Here is a 27601-nt window from a genome sequence, read left to right as displayed (position 1 = left end):
AGCAAGGACAAGTGGGGGAATTAACATTCAAGAGGTAAGTAAAACAATAAACAAATTCCTTTGGCTTAATCCGAGGTATGGGATTAAACCAATTCCGGTTTTCACTCTCCTGAGTTCATCTGTTGATACTTCTTTTGTTTGTTTGTTTTTGTTTTTTAATTAAATTTTATTTTTTTATATTAATTACAGTTTATTTACTTTGTATCCCAGCTGGAGCCCCTTCCTTTATTTCCTCCCAATTCTACCCTCCCTCCCTTATCTCCTCCCATGCTCCTCTCCAAGTCCATTGATAGGGAAGGTCCTCTTCCTCTTCCATTTGAACCTAGCTTAACAGGTCTCATCCCGACTGGGTGCATTGTTCTCCTCTATGGCCTGGCAAGGCTGCTACCCCCTCAGGGGGAGGTGATCAAAGAGCCAGCCACTGAGTTCATGACAGAGACAGCCCCTGTTCCCCCTTACTAGAGAACCCACTTGGATACTGAGCTGCCATGGGATACATTTGAGCAGGTTATATCCATGAATGGTCCATGGTTGGATTATCAGTCTCAAAAAAGACCCCTGTGCCCAGATATTTTGGTTCTGTGTTCTGTTGCTCTCCCTGTGGAGCTCCTGTCCTCTCCAGGTCTTACTCTCTCCCCCTGCTGTTGTCAGAGCAAAATGACAGCCTACAGACTAGGAAAGGATCTTCACCAACCCTATATCTGACAGAGGGCTAATATCCAGAATATATAAAAACTAAAGAAGTTAAAGAACAACAAATCAAGTAATCCAATTTTAAAAAATGGGGTATGGAGCTAAACAGAATTCTCTGTAGAAGAATGTAGAATGGCAGAGAAACACTTAAAAAAACATTCAACGTCCTTAGCCATCTGGGAGATCCAAATCAAAACACCCTGAGATTTCACCTTACATCCGTCAGAATGGCTAAGATCAAAAACTCAAGTGACAACACATGCTGGAGAGGATGTAACCATTGCTGGTAATTCTTTTTGAAGCAATTCTATAAAGCAAGATCCCTTCAGGAAATGGAAGCAACCCAGTGATATGGATGGATGTAAGAGATTTGGGTATTGACATGGATACGAAAGAATACATGAACTCTACAAGAAATTGAGCACTAAGAAGAAATTAATTGTAGTACCAAAGAACAGAGAGATTACTGCTGAGAAATAATGCCCAGGAAGGGGCTGGCTTTGAAGGTGATAAATTATTCAAACAAGGGAACATGTGTACGGATTGGATCTATGAAGCACCAACGTGGCTACTCTGTGTGAAACCTCCATGGAAAAGCTGGCTAACTATCTGGCTCAATATCCAACACTGGCAACTCTGAGTGTTCAGACTCTAAAAATTGCTTCACTGATATTTCTTTCCCTTTTCTCTGCTATCTGAGGCCAGCTGGGTACAGGTTCTAAGTATTCTTTAGGGCACTTCTATGCCTTTCTTCCAGAGAAGCTCAGCATTACCTCTCTGTTCATCATTTGTTTTCCACTTAACTTCAAATACTTTTTCTCCTTAATCTTTTAAGTAGCATTTCTTTTTTTTGGTGACAGTTTTCTCAGGCATCTGATCTCTTCTGTACTTTTAGGAATAGCACTCAAAGTATTAATTTGCTTATTAATCTTAATTTTCACTGCAGTCTATGGAATATAAGACCAAGGGTCATGTGTCTGTCTTGGTTTCTGCTACACTTTTGTGCCTAAATTTCTTAGAACTCTAGAATGTAGTCATCTTCAGAGCGTAAGCACTAAAACAAACTAATTCTTTTCCAAATATCCAGACTCTTCTCACCAAGATCATCTATTTCCTGCTTTTAGTGCACGTGGACTTCTTGTTCTTATTTCCATTGTCAGTTGGATTGATTCTGTGATGAATTAAGATTCAAAGTGGTGTCACATTCCATATGCACAGCCGGGGCCATGACTGGCCAATAACCATCCCCTGTGGTTATTCTGCAGACTGCTAAGTCTCATGGAAAGTAAGAACTAAGCAACATTTGTTAAAACCATGGTGTCGTACTGGCAAGATGATCAGTGCTTGGACAAAGACTGGCAACATGAGTTCAATGCATAGGTCCCACAGGGTAGAAAGGGAGAAGTCCACTTCCGGAAGTTTTTCTCTGCCTGCCACACATGGGCCATGGCTTCTGGAAATACACACACAGATGAAATGGACACAACAAAATATAAGCATTGTGTTACTTGGTGAAGCCTTAAAATGTGTTTTGAATGAGGAATAAGTTAGAAAGCAGTATTAAAGACATTTTAGAGAATATATATATATATATATATATATATATATATATATATATATTTGCAGAGAAAAAGTAATGATCAGAGTCTACAAGAATAAGCTTTCAGAAGACAAAAAGACAATTTTTATTAATTTTTATTTTTATATTAATCACAGGTTATTTACTTTGTATCCCATCTGTAGCCCCCTTCTTCATTCCCACTTAACCCCACCCCCACTCCATCATCTCCTCCCTGCCGCTTTCCAAGTCCACTGCTAGGGGAGGTCCTTCTCAAAGAGCCAAATTTTAAGTTTGAATTGTAAATCAAAATTAGAGCAAGCAGTGGAATTGATAAAATCCTGGTAATTAGATTAAAATAATAAATAAATATATATGCTGTCAAGGTATGGAACAAAAAGTGGAGTACAATGTTGAGTTAGGGGATAATGCCCAATATTTGGAAAGGCTTTCCAAGGTAGGCTAAAAAAAATCTTGCTTTTTGTTTGTCTCATAGAGTGTAAAAACATATTTGATATTCATCTGATATAATGAAAGTGCTTTGTGACAGAAGACTTGACAGGGCAAGGAAGGGAGTCTGGACCACCTTGTCTCCTGTATTTAAAAATCTAAGATCATAGAGTGTCCATACACATTTTGTGCAAGAAACTATAATTTATCACTCACAATTAACCAAGAATCAGGCTGTATATTAACCTTCTAAGACAGTATTTGATGGCAAGTAGCTTAAATTTTCTTTATAAGTTTTATTTAACTCTTAAACTATGGAGAACAAAAATTATGTCATGTGGTTAGATTCTGTACACTAAAGTGAATTTGTATATTCAGTTGTTTTTTTATTATCCACCTTTTCCTGAAAATACAATCTTTTCTCATATCCTGATTACAGTTTTCCCTCCCTTTTCTCCTCCCAATTCCTCCCTACCTTCCTTCCTATCCAAACCCACTCTCTGTCTAGCTCTCATTAGAAAAAAACCCAGGGTTTTCAGAGATAATAAGGACACATAAAAATATAAAAAAATAATAATAAGATAAAATAAAAGCCATCACATTGAGGTTGGACAAGCAAACCAACAGAAAAAAAAATACAAAAACAATCCAAGAGGAGGCACAAGAATCAGAGACCCGCACATTCACACACCCAAGAGTTTCATAAAAATAATAAGCTGAAAGCTGTAATATATGCATAAAGGAACCTTCTGCGGATTCTGGTAGGCCCTATGTTTGCGGTTATCACTCTTTTCGAGTTAAGAGGAACTTTGCTCAGTTGATTTACAGAGACTTGCTCTGGTGTCCTCCACCCACTCTGGCTCTTACATTCCTTCTGCATCCTCTTCCATGGGGTTACCTGAGCTCTGGCGGCAGGGATTTGACAGAGACATCCCATTTCAAGCTCTGTATTCCAAGGCGCATCCCTCATGTGTGTGTACATGTGTGTGTGTGTCTCTCTGTGTGTACGTCTGTGTGTGTGTCATGTCTGGCTGTACTTGCTCCTATCTGTTGCACGAGGAAGCTTTTCTGATGATGATTGATAAGGCACTACTCTATGAGTATAGCAGAATACCATTAGTTTTAAAAATTATAATTTTTAAAATGCTCTTCTTAAAATTAATTGATTTATTTTTATTAATTGTAATTTATTCGTTTTGTATCCCAGCTTTTTGGTTTTTGTTTGTTTGGGTTTTTTTTGTTTTGTTTTGTTTTGTTTTTGTTTTTTTGAGATCAATAGATTTTCATTTTACCTTATGTCTCTGGGCTGTCTAGTCTCTGGTTCTTGATCACCTAACACAATGTCAGGAATAGGTTCCATTTCCTGGAGTAGGCCTTAACCAATCAAATGATGGTTGGTTACTCCCACAAGCTTGCACCACTGTTTGTCCTTGCATACTTTACATGCAGACATCACTGTAGATCAAAGGGTTTGTGGCTGGGTTGTGTTTATGTTTCTCTTTTGGTACCCTATAGAACACCTTTCTTAGAAAGACACCAGCACATGGGGTGAATGTTCTATGTAGGTACCATCTTGACTTCTCCATATGTTAAATGAATTGTGCGGGTGTTGTCTTCAGCAATGGGGCCTTGCTGTCAATTTGTGGGGAGCAGTCTAGTGCATTGGGAGCATCATGGAATGTTTAAGGATTTCCTTGGTAGGCAAATGGCTCAATTGGATGTATCCCAGTCCTGGTACTGAGAGCTTCACTTGGTGTCAGGAAATGGTCAGTTGGGACTCCATCTCCCTTATGATTGGGAGACTTCATCAAGTGGCCTTCATATATTTCAGGAAGTTTCCACTGCACTCAGTATCCACACAACCCTTCAAATGCTCCTCAGCTCTAGCTGTCTCTTCCCACATTTCCTCCCTCAATACTTTCCCTCTTCCTCCTCCCTTGATCTTCCAGTTCCCACCTTCCTGCCTCCTTTCCACCCATAAAATTTATTCTATTTTCCTCTTCCAGGGTAATCCATGTTCCCTGTCCCAGACCCTTTTTGTATTTCTAACTTCTCTGGGTCTATAGATTATAGCTCAGTTATATAATATCCATATTTATGTTTCTGTGGGGTCTGAGTTACCCTACTCAGTATGTTTTCTTTCTATTGCCATCTATTTGCCTGAAATTTTCATGCCGTCTTTCAAAACAGCTGAATAATACTCTGTTGTGTAAATGTACCACATTTTCTTTATCCATTCTTCTGTTGAAGGAAATTTAGGTTGTTTCCAGGTTGGGGCTGTTAGGATTAGAGTAGCAATGAACATGATTGAGAAAGTGTTCCTGTGATAGGTTGAAACATCCTTTGAGTAGATACCCAAAGCTGGGTCTTGATGTGTATGAATTTCCATCTTACTGAGAAGCTGCCACACTGATTTCCATAGTGGCTATAAAGAGCGCATTCCTGCTAGCAATGGAGTAATGTTCCCCTTTCTTCACACATATGCCAGCAGGAGTTGTCACTTGATTACTGATCTTGGCAATTCTGAATTGTGTAAGATAAAATCGTTAGTTTTTACTTACATCTCCCTGATGTCTATGGGAGTTGAACATTTTTGAAGTGTTTCTTAGCCATTTGAGTTTCCTCTATTGAGAATTCTGTGTTTAACTCTTTACCCCATTTTATAATTGGATTATTTGGTTTTAAAATATCAGGTTTCTTGAGTTCTATTTATATTTTGAATATTAGCCCTTGTCTTAGGGTTTCCATTGCTACAGTGAAACACTATAGCCAAAAAACAAGTTGGAGAGAAAAGTGTTTGTTTGTCTTACATTTCATATTGCTGTTCATTATTGAAGTAAGCCAAAATGAGAGCTCAAACAGGGCAGGATACTGGAGGCAGGAGCTGATGCAGAAGCCAAGGAGAGTGCTGCTTACTGGCTTGCTCATCAAGCCTTGCTCAGCCTGCTTTCTTGTAGAATCCAGAACTGCCAGCCCAGGGATGTCAACATGCAATGGACTGGGCCCTCCTCCATTGATTTATTTAGAAAATGCCTGACAGCTGAATCTCATGGAGGCATTACCTCAACTGAGGCTCTTTTCTCTGTGACGACTGTAGTTTGTGTCAAGTTGACATACAATACCAGCCAGTGCAACTGACCTCTTGTCAGCTTGACACACAAACACATCACCATTAAATCATAATCCTTGCTTTCTTATTCATCCCACGATCTTATAGTAAAAACATAAATGGCATCAAAAGTCCCATAGTCTTTATAAATTCAAACACATTAAAATTTCAGTTCCTTTAAAATAGCAATTTCTTTTAAATCCAAAGTCTTTTAAAATTCAGTCTCTCACTTGTAGACTTCAGTGAAATAAAAATAAACCAAATATTTTCTTACTTCAAGAGGAAAACTTAGGGCACAGTCACAATCACATCAATGCAAAATCAAACTCCAACCATCCAATGCCTGGGATCCACTCTCAATCTTGTGGACTCCTCTAAAGGGCTTGGGTCACTTCTCAAGCTCTGCCCTCTGTAGCACACAAGGCTTGTCTTCTAGGCTCTGTCTGGCTCCACTCCACTGCTGCTGCTCTTGGCGGTCCTTCCATGGTCCTGGCATCTCCAAAACTGCTGGGGTCCTTTACTTCAACTGGGCTCCACTTTCTCCAATATCCTCTCGTAGGCTCTATTCCTGGTGCCAATCCTCAACTTTTTTCCATGACCCCTTCAGTCCTAGGCCTTCACCTGACACTGAGGCTGCACATTAACCAGTGGCCTTTCATGACCTCTTGCAGTATCAAACCTCAGCTGCTCTCCATGACCCCATCATGCCTTTAAAATCAGTACCACTTGGGTGCCTCTTACACATTGCCAAGTTTTGCTGCCAACCCAGGAACAACCTTGGCCACTTCTGAAACACAGCTTCTCTGTGCTGTGAGGAATCACTTCTCAAAAGATTTCACCTCCACAATGCTGGTCTCTTCTTAATCACTGCTAAATCTTCAGCATTAGCTATCCAGCATTGAGTATGCCAGCAAAGCAAAGGTTTCAGTATTGTAGTTCTGATACCTTGTTAATCACAGCTGATTATTCAGCCCCAGCTAACCAGAATCTTAATTCAAAATAGCTAGCAGTCCCAACAGTCTTTAAACTTCTCTGAAACTTCACAAGCCAGGCCTCCATCTTCCACCCTGCCCTCAACATTCTTATATTCCAAGCTCTTAAAGAACATCCCACTGAGTTCTTGCCACCCAATGGCTTTTCTTGCCCAGAGGTCCAGAGTGCTTCCACAATTCTTTCAAAAACATGGACATATATGTCTGTCACAGCAACAACCCACTATGCAGGTATCAACTTGTCTTAGTTAGGATTTTCTTTGCTGTGGCTAAACACCATGACCAAAAGGAAAGCTGAGGAGGAAAGGCTTTATTTGCCTTACACTTTATATTGCTTTTCATTATTGAAGTAATCCAGAGTGGGAATTCAAACAGGGCAGGACTGTGGAGGCAGGAGCTGAAACAGAGGCAATGGAAGGTTGTTGCTCACTGGCTTGCTTCACATGGCTTTCTCAGCCTGCTTTCTTATAGAATCGGGAACCACCAGGCCAGAGATGACACCACGCACCATGGGCTCTGCCTTCCCCCTGATCACTAATTGAGAAAATGGCTTACAGCTGGATCTCATGAAGGCATTTTCTCAACCGAGACCCCTTTCTCTCTGAATACTCTAGCTTGTGTCAAGTTGACACATAAAACCAGGAAGTACAGCCCTCTATTGGATGTAGAATTGGTGAAAATCTTTGCCCATTCTGTAGGTTGCAGCTTTTTCCAAATGAGGGTGTCTTTCACATACAGAAGCTTTCCAGTTTCATGAGGTCCCATTTATTTTTTTAAAGATTAATTGATCGATTAATTAATTAATTAATTTATACAGTGCTCTGTCTGCATTTATGTCTTCAGGCCAGCAAAGGGCACTAGATCACATAATATATGATTGTGAGCCACGATTTGGTTGCTGGGAATTGAACTCAGGACCTCTGGAATGGCAGTCAGTGCTCTGAACCTCTGAGCCATCTTTCCAGCAACAAGGACCCATTTATTGTTCATCTTAGTGCCCATGCTATCAGTGTTCTGTTTAGAAAGCATCCTCCTGGGCCAGAGTATTCAGGGCTATTCTCTACTTTCTCTTCTCTCAGGTTCAGTATTTATGTTTATGTTCAGGTCTTTGATCCACTGGGAGTTGAGTTTTTTGCAGGGTGGTAGTTATGGATCTATTTGCATGTAGCTATCCAGTTTGACCAGCACCATTTGCTGAATATTCTGGGTTATTTTTTTTTTTTTTATTCTGGCTTCTTTATCAAAGAAATCAGTCATGTGGATTTATGTCTGGGTCTTCAATTCAATTCCATTAATAAATGTGCCCATTTTATGTCAATACCATGGTATTTTTATTACCATAGCTTTGTAGAACAATTTGAAATTGGTAGTGGTAAGGCCTTTAGCAGCTCTTGTTTGGGATTGTTTTTGCTATCCTGTTTTGTTTTGTTTTGTTTGTTTTATTTTGTTTCCCACACAGGATGCTGAGGATTGTCCTTTCAAGACCTGTAAAAAAACAAAAAATGTGCTGGATTTTTTACCGGGATTGCATTGCTTTCGGTAAAATGTCCATTTGTACTGTTAATCCTACAGATCCATGAGCACAAGAGAATGTTCTATCTTGTGATACCTTCTTTCTTTCTTGAAAGACTTTAAGTTTTTACACCGCAAGTCTTTCACTTGCTTGGTAGAGTTACCCAAGGAAATTTTATATCATTTGAGGCTATTCTGAAGGGTGCCATTTCCCTGATTTCCTTCTGAGCCCATTGCTGGCTTTTAGAAGAGAGCTACTGACTTTTGTGTGTAAAATTTGTATTCAGCTACTTTTCTAAAAGTGTTTTATCACCTTAGGACTTCCCCAATAGAGTTTTGGGGGGTCAGTTATGTATACTATCATGCCATCTTCAAATAACAATACTTGGACTTTTATTTTTCCAATTTGTATTCCCTTATCCTCCTTCTTGCGTCTTATTGCTTTAGCCAAAACATAATGTACTGTATTGTATAGCTATGGAAAGAGTGGACAACATTTTTCCTGATTTTTGCTTTGAGTTTCTCTCCATTTAAGTTGATACAGGTTATTGATTTGCTGTAAACTGACTTTATTATGTTGAGGTGTTTTTTGTATCCCTAATCTCTCTAGGACTTATATCATGAGGAGGTGTTCGATTTTGTCACAGTTATCTAATGAGTTGATCTTGTGGTTTTTGTACTTTCAGTTGTTTATATTCTGGATTTTATTGGCTGATTTACATATACTGAACAATACCAGCATCTCCGGGATAAAGTTTACTTGATGATGATAGATGATCAAGTAGTAACTATCAAGAAAATTATCAGTTTCTATTAGATTTTTCCAATTTGGTGGCGTACACATTTTTAAAGTATGTACTTACGATTCTCTAGATTTTCTCAGTGTCCGTGATGCCCCACCCCCTTTCCTTTCTGAATTTTAAAAATTTGAATGTCTACCTTTTAGTTAATTTGGATAAGTGTTTGTCAACCTTGTTTTTCTCAAAAAACTAACTTTTCATTTTATTAATTCTTTGGATATTTCTTTTTCTAATTCATTGATTTCAGCCCTGAGTTTGATGTTTTTGTCCTCTAATCCTTTTCTATGTGATTTCTTTTTTTGTTCTAGAACTTTCAAGTGTGTCTGTTGTTCAGTTGTTACTATGAGATTTCTCATTTTTTTTAAATGCAATCACTTAGGGCCATGGACTTGCTCCTTAGAACTACTTTCATTGTGTCTCATGTGTTTGGCATGCTGTGTGTTTATTCTTACCCAATTTTGGAAACTCTTTAGTTTCCTTCTTATTTCTGTCTTGACCCATTTTTTATTTACTGTAGAGTTGTTTAGCTTCCATAAGTTTGTAAGCTTTCTGTTGTTGATGATATCCTGCTTTAATTTGTGGTTGTCAGGCAGGATGCAGGAACTTATTTCAATTTTTCTTCTATCTGATGAAACTTGCTTTGTGCCTGAGTATGTGGTCAATTTTGGAGACAGTTCTATGAGATACAGAGAAGAAAGTATATTTATTCTGTTGTGTTTGGGTTTAATTCTCTGTAAATATCTGTGAGGTCCATTAGGTTTATAAAGTTAGCTCGAGCATTTCCCTGATTTCCCTGTTTAGTGTTTGTCTGGGTGACCTGTCCATTGGTGATATTTGGGCATTGAAGTCTCCCACTATCAGTGTGGGAAGGTCAACATGTAATCTTTTTTAAAGCTGTAGTTTGTTGTTTTTTTGTTTTTTTGTTTTTTTTTACAAACTCAGTGCATTTGTGTTTGGGACGTAGATGTTAAGAATTAAAATGTCATCTTGGTGTATTTTTCCTTTCATGAGTATGTGGTGTCCTTCCCTATCCCTTCTGATTAGTTTTGGTTTAAAGTACATTTTGTTAGATATTAAAATGACTTCGCAAGCTTGTTCCTTTGCTTGGAATATAATTTTTAATCCTTTACTCTGAGATAATGTTTACCCTTAATGTTAAAGTGTGTTTCTTTGATGCATCAGAAGGAGGGACCCTGTTTTCATATCTGTTGGTATAATGTTCTTTTAAAATGTATAGGCCTTACCCTTGTTAATTCAAATGCTGATTTCCCCACCCCCAACTCTCTGGTTTCAATCCGGATATTGCATTGTGATACTCATGATAAGCATCCTGTCTCAACTCTTGTGTAAACAGGACAAAATAAAGCAACTAGATACAATGTTGTGCAATGGGAGGAGCCAGAGAGCAGGAAAGGAGTGGGAGGAAAAGGGGCGAGGGGAGAGTGAGGAGAGCAGAGCTGGAGGAGAGAGCTTGGAGGATGTGGAGCATGAACCAGACCTAAGATTTCACCAAAAGCAAGTATAATGTGGGAAATCTAAATGTTAGGAAACTGAGGGCTTGGAGGTTTAGGAGGCAGTAAATATTGCCCAACATTGTTTTCTAGGTTAACTAAAAACCCAGTCTTTGTGTGGTGATTTGGTTATACAGCTGCTGAGGATTAGCAGCAGCATTACTAGAAGATAAACCAATAAAAATATTAATCACCGTCCTACAACACATATCTATTCTGTTAGTTGGTATGTTTTTACTGAGGAATTGAGACCATTGATGTTGAGAAATATCTGTTATGGGTTCAGAAATAGCTGCACTAACCACTGGAACACCAGACTCAGGTTGATGGAAGTTTATAAACATTAAACCAAAACTGATCAGTTGGAGCCAGACTATGCTACTGGTTTGTTTCTAAGGCGGGTTTTTTTTTATATGAAAAACCAAAGCCCGGTAACCAGGTGGAGGAAGCAAGGGGGCAGCATTAAATCATTTTGACTAGCTAAACATAATTGACTTTTTTCCAAGTGTATTGGGCTTTGTCTAGGTAGCCAAACAAAGCCTTTAAGCTAGAATTTAGGGTAGGAGACCTCTTGTGAGCTTTTCAGCTTTCTCAAAGTAAGGAACATAGCAGGATCTAGCAATCTTACCTCTAACAGAACATACATTTATCTTTAACTCAAACAGAACATGCATTTATCATCTATTGTTTTATTGTCAGCAGCAAGCACTGAACTACTGAATTGTATCCCATTCTGAGGCATGGAAAACCTGGGAACTTAAACTTAAATTTACCTCATATTCAAGATGCTAAGCTTCTCATATGCTAAGGGCAACAGTAGGTGTTAAAAAAGGAGCCAGAGTTATGCTAAGAACTAAAGTAGGTCTCAACTGAGGGGCTGTATAGTTCAATCAGGTTAAAACAATATACTCACTTATAAGTGGATATTAGATCTGTAATACAGAATAAACATACTAAAATCTGTACAACTAAAGAAGCTAATCAAGAAGGAGGACCCTGGATAAGATGCTCAATCCTCATTCAGAAAGGCAAAGGGGATGGAGAAAGAGGGAGAAAACAGGGAACAGGACAGGAGCCTACCACAGAGGACCTCTAAAAGACTCTACCCTGCAGGGTATCAAAACAGATGCTGAGACTCATAACCAAACTTTGGGCAGAATACAGGGAATCTTATGAAAGAAGGGGGAAATAGAAAGACCAGGAGGGGACAGAAGCTCCACAAGAAGAGTAACAGAACCAAAAATCTGGTATGGGTGTTTTCTGAGACTGATACTCCAACCAAGGACCATTCATGGAGATAACCTGGAACCCCTGCACAGATGTTGACTGTGGGAGCTCAGTGTCCAAGTGGGTTCCCTAGTAATGAGAACAGGGACTGTCTCTGACATGAACTCAGATCACCTACCTCTCAGGGGGGTACAGCCTTACCAGGTCACAGAGGAAGACAATGCAGCCACTCCTGATAGGACCTGATAGACTAGGATCAGATGGAAGGGGAGGAGGACCTCCCTTGTCAGTAGACTGGGGAAGGGGCATAGGTGGAGAAAATAGAGGGAGAATGGGGTTAGGAGGGGACGAGGGAGGGGCTATAGGTGGGATACAAAGTGAATAAACTGTAATTAATAAAATAAAATATTAAAAAACATTATCAATGTTCAATGATGATTGATTCCTGTTATTTTGGTGTTGGTGGTGTGTTTATGTTTCTTTTCTTTTTTTTTAAATTTTGCTTGTCTGAGATCAATTTTTCTCTTTATTTGCATGGTTGTAATTAACCTTAGAAAGAAAATTTTCCTCCAGTAACTTCTGTAGGGCTGAATTTAGAAATAAATACTGATTAAATCTAGTTTTATCTTAGAGTGTCTTATTTTCTTCATCCATGGTATTTGAAAATTTGGCTGGGTAAACTAATCTGGTCTGGTATCTGTGGTCCTTTAGAGTCTGCAATCCAAAACCTTCATGTTTTTAGAGTCTCCACTGAGAAGTCATATGTAATTATATTATGCCTGTTTTTTTCTATGTTATTTGGTCGTTTTCCTTGCAGTTTTCAATAATCCTTTGATCTTTACATTTAATGTTGTGATTATTGTGTGCCAAAAGGAGTTTCTTTCCTGATCCAATCTACTTAGCATTCTGTATGCTTCTTGAATCTTTTATTTTAATTATTTTAATTTTTATTTCTATTAATTACACTTTATTCACTTTGTATCCCCCATAAGCCTCTCCCTTGTCCCCTCCTGATCCCACCATCCTACCCCCTTCTTCACGCATGTCCCTCCCCAAGTCCACTGATAGGGGAGGTCCTCCTCTCCTTCCTTCTGATCTTAGTCTATCAGATCTCATCAGGAGTGGCTACATTGTCAACTTCTGTGGCCTGGTAAGGCTGCTCCCCCCTCAGGGGGAGGTGATCAAAGAGCAGGCCAATCAGACTATGTCAGAGGCAGTCTCTCTTCCCAATACTATGTAACCCACTTGGACACTGAACTGTCATGGGCTACATCTGTGCAGGGGTTCTAGGTTATCTCCATGCATGGTACATGGTTGAAGTATGAGCCTCTGGGAAGACCCCTGTGTTCAAATTTCTGGTTCTGTTGCTCTCTTTGTGGAATTCCTGTCCTCCCCAGATCTTACTATTATTTCCCACTTCTTACATAAGATTCCATGCACACTGCCTAACAGTTGGCCATAAGTCTCAGCATCTGCTTTTATAGTCTGCAGGGCAGAGCCTTTCAGAGGCTCTCTGTGGCGTGTTTCTAGCTTGTTTCTAGCTTGTTTTTTACATGTAGACAACCAGTTAGACCAGCACCATTTGTTAAAGATGCTATCTTTTTTCCATTGTATGGTTTTGGCATCTTTGTCAAAGATCAGGTGTCCATAAGTGTGTGGGTTTATTTCTGGGTCCTCTGTTCGGGTCCATTGATCCACCATTCTGTTTCTATGCCAGTACCATGCAGTTTTCTTCTTCTTCTGATGTCCTTCCTCTTTGCCTTTCAGGATGGGGATTGAGCATTTTAGTCAGGGTCCTCTCTCTTGATTAGTTTCTTTAGATGTACAGATTTTAGTAGGTTTATCTTATGTTATATGTCTATATGAGTGAGTATTTACGTACGGTGTGTGTCTTTCTGCTTCTGGGGAAGCTCAGTCAGGATGATCCTTTCCAGGTCCCACCATTTACCTGCAAATTTCATGATTTCCTTATTTTTCATTGCTGAGAAATATTCTATCATGTAGATGTACCACAATTTCTGCATCCATTCTTCAGTTGAGGGGCATCTGGGCTGTTTCCAGCTTCTGGCTATTACAAACAAGGCTGCTACAAACATGGTTGAGCAAATGTCCTTATTGTGTACTTGAGAATCTTTTGGATATATGCTTAGGAGTGGTATGGCTGGATCTTGAGGAAGCGCTATTCCTAGTTGTCTGAGAAAGCGCCAGATTGATTTCCAGAGTGGTTATACAAGTTTACATTCCCACCAGCAGTGGAGGAGGGTTCTGCTTTCTCCACAACCTCTCCAGCATGTGTTGTCACTTGAGTTTTTGATTTTGGCCATTCCGATGGGTGTAAGGTGAAATCTCAGGGTCGTTTTGATTTGCATTTCGCTAATGGCTAATGATGTTGAGCATTTCTTTAAGTGTTTCTCTGCCATTTGATATTCTTCTACAAAGAGTTCTCTGTTTAGCTCTGTTCCCCATTTTTTTTAATTGGATTACTTGGTTTGCTGCTTTTCAGCTTCTTTAGTTCTTTATATATACTGGATATTAGCCCTCTGTCAGAAAAAGGGTTGGTGAAGATTCTTTCCCAATCTGTAGGCAGTCGTTTTGTTTTGATGATGGTATCCTTTGCTTTACAGAAGCTTTTCAGTTTCATGAGGTCCCATTTATTGATTGTTGCTCTTAGAGCCTGTGCTGTTGGTGTTCTGTTCAAGAAGTTGTCTCCTGTACCAATGAATTCTAGGCTCTTCTCCACTTTTTTTTCAAGCCGATTTAATGTGTCTGGTTTTATGTTGAGGTCTTTGATCCACTTGGACTTTAGTTTTGTGCAGGGTTATAAGTATGGATCTATTTGCATTTTTTACATGTAGACAACCAGTTAGACCAGCACCATTTGTTGAAGATGCTATCTTTTTTCCATTGTATGATTTTGGCGTCTTTGTCAAAGATCAGGTGTCCATAAGTGTGTGGGTTTATTTCTGGGTCCTCTGTTTGGTTCCATTGATCCACCATTCTGTTTCTATACCAGTACCATGCAGTTTTTAAAACTGTTGCTCTATAGTACAGCTTGAGATCAGGGATGGAGATACCTCCAGAAGATCTTTTATTGTAGAGGATTGTTTTAGCAATTCTGGGTTTCTTGTTATTCCATATGAAGTTGAGAACACCCATTCATGTTTAAAGTTTTGGAGAGATATGGATACAGGGCACATACCTAAATATAGTGAAGGCAATATACAGCAAGCCTGTAGCCAACATCAAACTAATTGGAGAGAAATGAAAATCACCACTGAAATCAGGGACAAGGCAAGGCTGCCCACTCTCTCCTTATCTCTTTAAGTACTTCAAGTACTATTACATGAAGTCTTACATAGAGCAATAAGACAAGTAAAGGAGATCAAGTGGATTCAAACCAGAAAGGAAGAAGTCAAAGTATCACTATTCATGGATGATAGGATAGTATACATGAGTGACCCCAAAAATTATACCAGAGAACTCCTTCAACTGATAAATGCCTTCAATAAAGTAGCTGGATACAAAATTAACTCAAAAAAATCAGCTGCCCTCCTGTAAAAGGGCTGAAGAAGAAACTAGGAAAACAACACCCTTTACAATAACCACAAATAACATAAAGCATATTGGGGTGACTCAAACCAGCAAGTCAAAGACTTGTTTGAAAAAAACTTCAAGTCTCTGGAGAAAGAAATTGAAGAAGATATCAGGAGATGGAAGGCTTTCCCGTGCTCATGGATTGGTAGGATTAACATAAAATGGCTATCCTGCTAAAAGCAATCTACAGATTCAATGAAATTCCCATGAAATACCAACACAATTCTTTACAAAACAATTCTCAATTGCATTTGGAAAAGCAAAAACAAAAAAAAACCCTAAAAAACAAAAACAACAACAAAAAACAAACAAACACAGAATTGCTAAAACAATCCTGTACAATAACAGATCTTCTGGAGGTATCTCCATCCCTGATATCAAGCTGCACTATAAAGCAACAGTAATAAAAACTGCATGGTACTTGCAGAGAAAGAGTCTGGAGAATCATTGGAATTGAATGGAAGACTAAAAATAAACCCACACATCTATGGATACATGATTTTTGACAAAGAAGTCAAAACAACACAACGGAAAAAAAGAGCATCTTCAACAAATGATAACTGGATATCTACATGTAGGAAAATGCAAATAGAGCCATATTTATCACCCTGCACAAAACTAAAGTCCAATTGGATCAAAGACCTCAACAGAAAACCAGACCCACTAAACCTATGAGAAGAAAAAGTGGGGAAGAGCCTTAAACTCATTTGGACAGGAGACAACTTCCTGAACAGAGCACCAACAGCACAGGCTATCCTAATTAATGGCCACGAAGAGGAATCAACCACATCCCTTCCTACACGTCTTACCAGCTTCTCATGGCCTAATAATTTCTTATCTCTCAAGGCTATCACTTTTAGGATCATAGGATCAATTCATGACCTATGCTTGGAGGTCCTGGGCACAGACCAATAGAGAGGCTTTGAGTTCCAAGCCAAAGACTCAGATGAATTATTTCAAAATGGTGTCCCAGTCCATCAGTGCAACTGAATGCTAGAGAAGGAAGAAAGAAATTGGCATGAGCCAGAACGCTACAGACTCCAAACCCACATCTGGTGAGACTGTGTTTCTGCTTAGTGTTGGCACTGCTGTCAATGCTGTTTTCTGAGCTTTTCACTATTTCTCTCACCTCAGTCATAGTCTATACTTCCTTTCAGGTATATTGGGTGCTGAAGCTCTTTCTGTCCCTAAATTCTACCCTACAAGAATGCTTGTTTATCTCTGTTTGTTTTAATGATTCTATACTCTCACTTCTAAAATTTCAGTGTCTTCCCATCATAAAACACCTGGAGCTGTGAGAAATGGATGAATAGTATAGTTAGCCACATTTCTACACTTACGATAGCTAAACACTGGAAACAAAATAAGAGCTCTCCAATGGGATGATGGTTAAACAATCTGACACACCACACAATGAATTACTGCTATGCATGCACAAACACCATTGACATCCACAATAAGATAATTTAGAGAATGAATTTCGTAAACAGTTTCTCCTTGAGTGACTGTAGGCATAGGAACATATGAATAGTAGACTCTCTCTCCAAACATACATCGTCTTCAGGGAGAAAATGTCACTATTCTTATTACAAAGAACTTTCAGAATATAGGAAGTGGTTTATAAATGACTACAGTGGAAAATAAGCCTTTAATTTTATCAAGTATCCTGGATTTGAAAAACTTATTCACTTTAATTCTTTTTTGCTCCCCCCATTCATGTTCACCATTTGTGTCTCATGTTTCATTTCTTACGGAATTCATGGAGGAGGATTATGAGTTATGCCTGTGATTCATATGAACTATAAAATATAGCCCACAAAACAATAACCTGACCTAGAGGTTCCCACAGTGTCAAAAATCTGAGCCCCATGAGCATGTGTAATTTGTTTAGCTACTCCAGATTTTATTATAAAACTTGTATAGGGAATGCAAATATTGATCATGAGCTTTTCAACATCTGGCAATACATTGATCTTACCCCTCACTAGATGTACTTAACTCACTGTTCACTACTGAAAATGGTAAGAATGTCTGAGCTTATATGCCCTAGTTATAATGATGCTCAATTCTAGTTATTACTATTATATTTCCATTCGATGTCTACAAACTTGTTAATTCCAAACTCATTATACATGTGACTGGCAATATGAGAGAGTTTTTAAAACAATTACTGTGCAATTAAGTATCATAGCAGTGAATTTATCCTCTAAATAATTATCACAATGTTCAGCATAGTCTGTAAATTTTCTGAGCATATTCTCATTAAGATTTCTAAATCAAAATACACACATTTCAGGACAAGCACAGAATCAGTTGTATTTTAGATGATATGTTCTCAATTTTCAGTTTTAAGAAGATCCTATTCCATTTAATACTAAGACAAAGGATTTATTGCACAGATCTGTTTTAAATTTTTCATTAACAGAACTAGTACTCCGGTATTTGATAAAACCTTAGGATTTGTATCTATATTATGGACTGATCACTGAGAGATTTGCTTTTGCAATAGGTTCATTTAATGAGTATATTTGTGACTGCACATCAACAGGTATTTTGTGTACAGAACAAAATAAAGAATGAAAATCCTGTGGGTTTGGTTTCTTAGCACTCAGTAGTTTCCAAGAAGTCTTGCTCTTCTTTTTTACTGATGCTTTTGTTTATCAATCCATTCCTAGAATCAAAGAAATAAGAAAAAGCAGCAGATGAATGGACATAAAGGTGCAAGCAAAATGTTAAAAATATATAAATAATGTTTTTTTTTTTTGTACTGCACACTTAGAGATTACACGTCTCTCTTAATAAGCCATTCAGACTTTGAAACATATTCTTTTTTTTTAACTTGGAAATTTTTTAATTAAAATTGTATTTTTTATATTAATTACAGCTTATTCACTTTGTATCCCAACTGTATCCTCATTCCCTCCCAATCCCCTCCCTCCCTAATCTTCTCCCATTCCTCTCTCCAAGTCCACTAATAGGGGAGGTCCTCCTCCACTTCCATCTGACCCTGTCTTATCAGGTCTCATCAGGACTGGCTGCATTGTCCTCCTTTGTAGCCTGGCAAGGCTGCTAACCCCTCACGGGAGGGGTCAAAGAGCCCACCACTGAGTTTGTGTCAGAGACAGTCCTTGTTCCCCTTACTAGGGTACTTACTTGAATACTGAGCTGCCATGGGCTACCTCTGCGCAGGGGTTCTAGGTTATATCTATGAATGGTCCTTGTGTGGAGTATCAATCTCAAAAAAGACCCCTATGCCCAGATATTTTGGTTCTGTTGCTCTCCTTGTGGAGCTCCTGTCCTCTCCAGGTCCCACTATCCCCCTTCTTTCATAGGCACTCTTCCCAAAGTTTGATTAAGAATCTCAGCATTGCTTTGATACCCTGCTGGGTAGAGTCTTTCAGAGGCCCTCTGTGGTAGGCTCCTTTCCTGTAAAACATATTCTTAGAGAAATAGTCTTGAGTTCATGTATGAATATAAATTAGAACTCCTGCTCGGTTGTAGCCCATGGTACCTCAGTATCCATGTGGGTTTCCTAGTAAGGGAAACAAGGACTATTTCTAACATGAACTCAATGGCTGGCTCTTTGACCCCCACCACCTTGACCCTCACCACCACCTAGGGAGGAGCAGCCTTGCTAGGCCACAGAGGAGGACATTGCAGCCAATCTTGAAGATACCTGATAAGCTAGGGTCAGATGGAAGGGGAGGAGGACCTCTCCTATCAGTGGGTTTGGAAAGGGGCAGGAAATTGATGAGGGAGGGAAGGTGGAATTGGGAGGGAATGAGGGTGAGGCCTACAGCTGTGATTAATATAAAAAACTAAAGTAAATAACCTGTGATTAATATAAAAAATAAAAATTATAAAAAAATAAATAAAACACACACACACAAAAATAAACTCAGAATTCCATATGTACTAGGATGCAAGTCTAAGTATTTCATGTGGATATAAATCTGTCTAAATAAACCTTCCTCTAGTACTGTGAAAAAAAGAAAAGAAATAGTCTTGAATTAACATTACCATTTTAAAGATGCTTAAGTGAAACTCTGTGATCTCTTACAACTTACCCAACTTACACAGTTACTCAAAACAGATATTTTTATAAGTAAATTTTCAAAGCTTTACACTTTAATTCAATATTCATTTTTTTGGCATACCAGAAAAGTGTTACTTTTCCCGAATAATACATGCTTATGAAAAAAGGGATATATGAAACATGAGGCATTCCTGTCATCTTTGTTTGAAAACTATAGTCTAAAGATCAAAAAGTATAGTGGACATCTGGCATGTCAGCAGATCTATGTCAGTCACTGTGTGAGCACATGCGACATTAGGCCAACAATGAAAAGATAAACTTATCTGGAAACAAACTAGTCATACAGAGATGGTGCTTAAAGTGCTATACGGTAAGATTTATTTTAATAAAGAAACATTTTTACTCCTACCAAGTGAATAATTATGTGAATATTGTCATGTTAACTTTAAGTTTTAATTTGATATAGCAAAGCGACACGTGAGAAGGGAATTTTAGCACAGATCAGATTGGCCTGTGGACAGATCATTGGGCGGACAGGAGTTATTGGTTGTTATAGGAAGGTCCAGCCCACTGTGAGCAGTGTCATATTCTGGACAGTCAGTTGTGGACTGTACAAGAAAGATATCTAAACATAATCCAGAAAGCCACCCAGGAATGCAATTTGATGAGCTGGGATGTATGTGAAAGGGAGCTTCCCTTTTCTGAGGAATAGGCGGGAGAATGGGAAAATGGGGAGAAAGGGTGTGACTGTGAGGACAGAAGGAATGGGACTACAACCAGTATACTTATAAAATAAAAAATGATTGTGCAATATGATGATAATGCTTAATGTATAACATTTAAGCTCATTAGGAAACGCAGAAATAAAATAAGATTTGGCTTGAAATTCTGGTTTTGAATTTTCACATATATATTTCTGATTTTACAGAATACATATAAATTATCTGACTAGATAGATAGATGGTAGATAGATAGATGATAAATAGAAGATAGATAGATGATACTAAATTTTCTAGCATGAAATATAGAAATTATACATTCCAAATCATAGATTATATAAAATAATAGACAGATAAACACTTTTTAAGTTGCAAAGTTCTATAAGATACTAAGACATTTGTTATTTAAATACATAAATGTATATAATAAAATTATTTTGTAAAAGGAAATCAGAGTTGTATATCTTATAGGTATTCATGTATTACTAGATATAATATTAACAAAATATTCTATTCTTACTCTTATCAAATTAGAATGTATAAGTCTACCATGTAATCCTAAACTATTTTAAAATCGCACAACTTTCCTTTCCACGAAACTGCACCAACACAAGATCTCACCTTTTCTCCATATCCTTGATATCATCAATAAATGGAAGATTAAAGGTCTCCGGCAGAAAGTAGATGTTGATTATTGCTACTATGGGTAGGATTCCATAGAGAATCATGGGAAGGTGTACAAAATACTTTCTTGTAACAAGTACGAGGGCAGACAGCATTCCAGCCAATCGAACAACCATGCTATAAATGCCACTTAGAGTTGACCTTCAAAAAGAGAGCAGAAATGCCAAACCTGAATAGAGAAGCTTGGTCTATTGAAGCACATCATTTTCAGTACAGACATCTGAGATCACGCATGGCCAACACGGATTTTCCAGCATTCAGTGCTGCTAATGTTGTGTACATGTCATATATATCCCAATGCCTTCTAGTGTCCCATAATAAGCATTATTTTTATACAGACACAGACTTTTGCTTCTCTTGGACATAGTACATGGTGTTTAAAGCTATAGATTTTGTTGCTGACAGAGTATACATACACTGTTATTTTTACTTTTGTCTTCTGTAAAATGGACAAAACAGATATTGTATCAATGTTCATGGAACACAATATTAGGATAACTCGATAAAATAAGATAAACTAAATCTAAAGTTAAAATAAACACGGGTGTTATTTTAGTATGGAGTATCCAGCATGGGTCATTTCCTCAGTCTTTGTTCCATCTTTGTCCCTGCACATCTTATAAGCGGGGCAAATTTTAGGTTAAAGGTTTTGTGAGTGGGTTGGTGTTTTATCCCTCCACTGGAAGTCCTGCCTGGCTATAGGAGGTGTCCAGTTCAGACTCCTTATGCCCTACTGCTAGGAGATCAAGGGAATACAAATTGGAAAGGAATAGGTCAAAGTAGCACTATTTGCAGATGATATGATATTATACATAAGTGACCCCAAAATTTTTACCAGAGAATTTCTACAGCTGATAAACACTTTCAGCAAGTGGCTGGATACAAAATTATCTCAAAAAATTAGTAGCCCCTCTGTATATAAACAATAAACAGGCTAAGAAAGAGAATAGGAAAACAACACCCTCATAATAACCATAAACAATATAAAATATCTTGGTGTGTAACTCTAATCAAGCAAGTGAAAGATCTATATAACAGGAACTTCGAGTCTCCGAAGAAATTGAAGAAGATATGAGAAAATGGAAAAGACCATAGATTGGTAGGATTAACATAGTAAAAATGACCAACTGACCAAAAGTAATCTACAATTTTTTTTTGTTTAGTATAAATAAAGGAGTAAGAAAATAAATATTGGATGCTACAGGAAGCCCCCATGTTGCCATTTTATCTATAATGATGTCATGCCTTCAGGATATGGTAAGGCAATGGTGGCACAAAGCTTGGGGGAGTAACCAAACAATGTCTCATTTGACATGAGGCTCACACCAGGAAATAGCACTCATACTGGACACCAAGAACCAGATACTCCATAGCTCAAGGACCTAGGGTAAAGCCAAATACCACTGGGCTTAAATTTTTTTTAAAGTAGTGAAAAAATGACTTTTAATAATATTCTGCTATACTCAAAGATTTGCACTTTCTTTGGCCCTAATCAGAAAATTTTCCTCCTGCAGGAGATGGAAACAAATATAGGGACCCAAAGCCAGACATCACTTGCATACACACACACACACACACACACACACACACACACACACACACAGAGAGAGAGAGAGAGAGAGAGAGAGAGAGAGAGAGAGAGAGAGAGAGATATCTTGGAACACTCAGCTCAAAGTGGGATGTCTTCATCAAATGCTTCCCCTCAGATCTTAGGGAATCTTGATGACAAAAGAATGTAAAAGCCAGTTGGGATGGAGGACATCAAGAAAACAAAGCCCTCTAAGTCAACATGAGAAAAGCTTACATGAATTAACAGAGTCTGGTGGTGCAGCAAGCACAGAGCCTGCACAGGTCTGTTTTAGACCTTTTGTGTACATATTATGTCTTAAAGTTTAGTGTTTCATGGGATTACTGAATGTGTAAAAAAGTGGGTTTCTGTTTCTTGTGCCTTTTCTTGGAATCTTTTCCTTTTGTTTGTCAGTCTTGTCTAACTGATTTGATAGGTTTTCTGGGAGGAGGATGTTAAACATCATTATATTTTATTTTGTTATATTTTATTATTATCTTCTAGAAACATGTTTTTTGTTTTGTTTTTTTTTCTTAATGTAAGACAGAAAGGAAGCATATTCCGTTGGAAAAGGAGGTGGGTGATTCTGGGAGAAATAAAGAGAGGGAAAGTCATAATCATATTATATTATGTGAGAAAATAAGCTATTTTCAGTAAAAGCTAGACGAGGAAAAGAAGGAGGAAAGTCCACCACAAAGAAATGTAAATCATAAACCAAAAAGTAAGATTTTCAGTAACTTTTCCAAAATAAGTTTCGTTTTCCGTGTTGCCTGATATTCTCCCATTAAACGTTAAATGGTTTACATATTCCAGATATTCCAAAATTCTTTATTTGAAGATAGAAAACTTAGAAAGTTCTTCCATCGGTAATGGAAAATTCACCAGTAAGGGACACTGATTTGAGTGTTATGTTTGGCAAACAAACATGAAGGCTCAGTTTTGCGAAGGAAAGGCTCAGTTTTGAACATGAAGCTCTAATCTTCTTGGACATATGTGCATGTTTAAGGCCATGTCATAGGACTGGTTATGGTGCTATAAGGCAACTATTCCTCAGTATGCAACGTTTTGGTTTTGTACATGAAAACAACTTCAGGAAAGTGCCTTTCAAAGTTTGCACACAAGTTTTCTTTGAGCCATCAGCAATGCAAAGTAATAGGCTAAGCTAGGTTATTATTTTAAGCCTGAAGAGATAGAGTAAGAAGACAATAGTAGTCTGTGTTCTGCAATTTACACATGACCAGAGTTTTATTTATTTATTTATTTTTTGATGGATTTTAGAAAACTTTTTTTTTAATTTTTTTATCAGTTACATTTTATTAATTCTGTATCCCAACCGTGTCCCGATCCCTCATTCCCTCCCAGTCCCTCCCTCCCTCCCTCATCTCCACCGTGCCCCTTTCCAAGTCCACTGATAGGGGGGACCTCCTCCCCATTCATCTGATCCTGTTTTATCAGGTATCTTCAGGACTGGCTGCAAAGCCCTCCTCTGTGGCCTAACAGGACTGCTCCTCCCTTCAGGGGTGGGGAGACCAAAGAGTCAGTCATTGAGTTCCTGTTAGAAATAGTCCCTGTTCCCCCCACTTTGGGAAACCAATTGGTTACTGAGCTACCACAGGCTACATCTGAGTGGAGGTTCTAGGTTATATCCATACATGGTCCTTGGTTGAATATCAGTCTCAGACAAGACCCTGTGCCCAGATATATTTGGTCCTTGTGGAGCTCCTATCCTTTCCCCATCAGACTAACTCCCCTTCTTTCTTATGATTCCCTGTACTCTGCCAAAGGTTTGGTCATGAGTCTTTGCTTTGAAAACACTGCTAGTTAGAGTCTTTCAGATGCGCTCAGTAGACTCCTGTCATAAGTTCAATGCACATCCCATCTGTCTTTCTAAATGAGGATTGATCATCTTACCCCATGTCCGCTCAATTGATTATCTTTTTTAGGTGTATAGATTTCATTATGTTTATCATATCTTATAGGTCTATATAAGTGAGTATATCCCATGTTTGTCTTTCTCCTTCTGGGATATTTCACTCAGAATGATCTTTTCTAGATCCCACCATTTGCCTGCAAATTTCATGATTTCCTCCTTTTTGATTGCTGAGTAGTATTCCATTGTATAAAAATACCACAATTTCTGTACCCATTCCACCGTTGATGGACATCTGGGTTGTTTCCACGTTCTGGCTCTTACAAATAGAGCTGCTATAAACATGGTTGAGCAAGTGTCCTTTTTGTGTACTTGAACAAACTTTGGGTATATACCTAGCAGTGGTATAGCTGGGTCTGGAGGAAGCACTATTCCTATTTGTCTTAGAAAGCGCCAGATAGCTTTCCAGAGTGGTTCTACCAGTTTACATTCCGCCCGGCAGTGGAGGAGGGTTCCCCTTTCTCCACAACCTCTCCAGCATGTGTTATTGCTTGAGTTTTTCATCTTGGCCATTCTGATGGGTGTAAGGTGATATCTCAGGGTCGTTTTGACTTGCATTTCCCTGATGGCTAATGAGGATGAGCATTTCTTCTATTGAATGGCAGAATGACCAGAGTTTTAAAAGTATGATGATGTAGAGGGACTTGGGGCAATAAGACGGAAATTTCTACCTGCTGAATTATTCTTTCAACTGCTGTTTAAATGTCAACGATTTGTCTCTGAATGTTGTTGGAGGTTCCTTTCTGTTTATTTAATATTTTAAGTGGGCTTTATGAAATAATAGGTTTAGTTAAGATATTTTCATACATTTGTAACTTTGCTTTGTCATTATTTCTCTTTCCTCCCATTTTTCCTTCCTCATCCTCCTGCTCCAGGTTCTTCCCCCAACAGATTTCCCACCTTTTCATGTCACATGCACTTCATTGTTCTCTCTTTTTCCTTCTCTTCTCCCCTCATGTATATTCCTTTCTATTTCTTTTTTACTTTAATGACTCATAAACATAAACATACACAGACACACTCACACAAACACACACATACATATGCAGAAAGAGAGACTTACATATCACATCACATCATATCACATCACATATATCTCACTCACATTTAGACAGTTTGTACTGTATAATTTTGTGTCAACTTGACTCAAGCTAAAGTTATCTAAAAGGAGGGAACCCAAATTAAGAAAATGCAGGGGGACAGTACAGGAGCCTACCACAGAAGGCCTCTCAAAGCGTCTACCCAGCAGGGTATTAAAGCAGATGCTGAGACTTATAGCCAAAGGCTGAGCAGAATGCAGGAAATCTTATGGAAGAAGGGGGAGATAGAAATACCTGGAGGGGACTGGAGAGCCACAAGGAGAGCAACAGAACCAAAAAATCTGGGCATGGGGATCTTTTCTGAGACTCCAACCAAGAACCATTCATGGAGATAACCTAGAACCCCTCCACAGATGTAGCACATGCCAACTTAATCTCCAAGTGGGTTCCCTAGTAATGGGAACAAGGGCTGTCCCTAGTAATGGGAACAAGGGCTGTCTCTGATATGAACTCAGTGGCTGTCTCTTTGATCACCTCCCCCTCGGGGGTACAGCCTTACCAGGCCACAGAGGAAGACAATGCAGACAAGTCCTGATGAGACCTGATAGGCTTGGATCAGATGGAAGGGGAGGAGGACCTTCCCTATCAGTGGACTGGGGAAAGGCATGGGAGAAGAGGAAGGGAGGGTGGAATTGGGAAGGGATGAGGGAGGGGGCTACAGCAGGGATACAAAGTGAATAAATTTTAATAAATAAAAAAAATTCAAAAAGGAAATGCATCCATACATTCTGATTGTAGACAAACCTGTAGGGCATTTCCTTAATTAGTGATTGATTAAGAGGGCACAGACCATTGAGGGTGGTGCCATTACTGGGCTGGTGGCCTTACATTCTACAAAAATGAAAGGTGAGCAAGCCACTTAGAGCAATCCAGTAAGCAGTGCTACTCCATGGCCTCTGCATCAGCTCCTGCCTGCAGGGTTCTGCCCTGCTTGAGCTTCTTTTCTGTCCTGACTTCATTTGATGATGAACTGTGATGTGGAAGTATACACTGAATAAACTTTTCCCACCCTAAGTTGCTTAGTTAGTAACCCTAAGACAAAGGTCATCCAAACTAAAGATCAGCATGCACTTCAGAGCTAAACAACAGTATGAATTAAATAGACCTAACAGATATCCATAGACTATTCCTTCCAACAGAAATGGAATACATATTTTTCCCAGCAAACCATCAAACTTTTGTAAACTAAGCTAAATGCTGGAAATCCCTCTTAAAATGATACCTGTTTTACTCATTTACACTATCTAGATGCTTTCAACAATATTCAGGATGAACCGTTGTGATTTCTTTTCTCACCTGAGTGCTGTTGGTGTGAGTTCTTGGTTGTAGACCATAAACACACAAATGGAAGCAGCATAAGATCCTTTTGCCAAAAGGAAAAGAATAAGCCGCAGGACATGCATCTCTGAAAACCATGTTAAGAGGAGAAAATGCTTATTTTGTCAAATTTATTAACCTCTAATTAAAAACATTCCAAATATTTTCTAAAATATAACAACCAAGCCATTATCTTGAATCAAGAACTACTTTTGAAAATCTATTCTGATTATGTTTCCCTCCTGTAACTCCTTGTATATTCTCTCTACCTTCTCTCCACTCAAATCCACATCCTTTCTTGCTATCTTTCATTAGAAATAAAATAGGAACCTAAATAAGAAAAAAATAATAAAATGATATAAAACCAAGCCAGAGTATAACAAAAAAACACCACAATAATTTTTAAAATTTTTAATTGAAATATAATGCATAAAATGAACTTGTCTTGATACGACTAAAGTCATATGTGAAGATCCACTTCCAAAATCACATTCAACAATAAAATATGACACCTTCCTCAAAGACATGGAACAAGGCATGTGAAATCCAATAGAGTGAAAATATAATCTATAGAATGGGAACAAACAGCTTAGGATTCAAGTGGGTGTCCTAGTAAGGGGAACAGGGACTAACTCTGTCATGAACTCAATGGTGGGCTTTTTGACCTCTCCCCCCCCCTCGAGGGAGGAGCAGCCTTGTTAGGCCACAGAGAAGAACATTGCATCCAGTCCTGATGAGACCTGGTAAGCTAGGGTCAGATGGAAGGGGAGGAGGTCCTCCCCAATCAGTGGACTTAGAGAGG

At 38.5% G+C, this 27601-nt stretch overlaps 1 protein-coding gene across 1 annotated transcript in view; it reads right to left on the bottom strand.

Annotated features, from left to right (window-relative positions):
* Nucleotides 1–17749: 17749 nt before the first annotated feature.
* The window catches only part of LOC110561697 (solute carrier family 22 member 22-like), a 35790-nt gene continuing 25938 nt past the window's right edge, over nt 17750–27601 (bottom strand). The window contains exons 9-11 of the mRNA XM_060389406.1: nt 26779–26887; nt 20823–21026; nt 17750–18117 (exon numbers count right to left, since the gene is read on the bottom strand). Coding sequence (XP_060245389.1) covers nt 18048–18117; nt 20823–21026; nt 26779–26887 — 383 coding nt within the window. The 3' untranslated portion in view covers nt 17750–18047. The remainder of the gene's footprint in view (nt 18118–20822; nt 21027–26778; nt 26888–27601) is intronic.

The sequence above is a fragment of the Meriones unguiculatus genome, chromosome 8 (assembly GCF_030254825.1).
Source record: "Meriones unguiculatus strain TT.TT164.6M chromosome 8, Bangor_MerUng_6.1, whole genome shotgun sequence".
NCBI classification, from domain to species: domain Eukaryota; kingdom Metazoa; phylum Chordata; class Mammalia; order Rodentia; family Muridae; genus Meriones; species Meriones unguiculatus.
The sequence above is the reverse complement of the archived record's forward strand: the minus strand, read 5'-3'. Positions and strand labels throughout refer to the sequence as shown.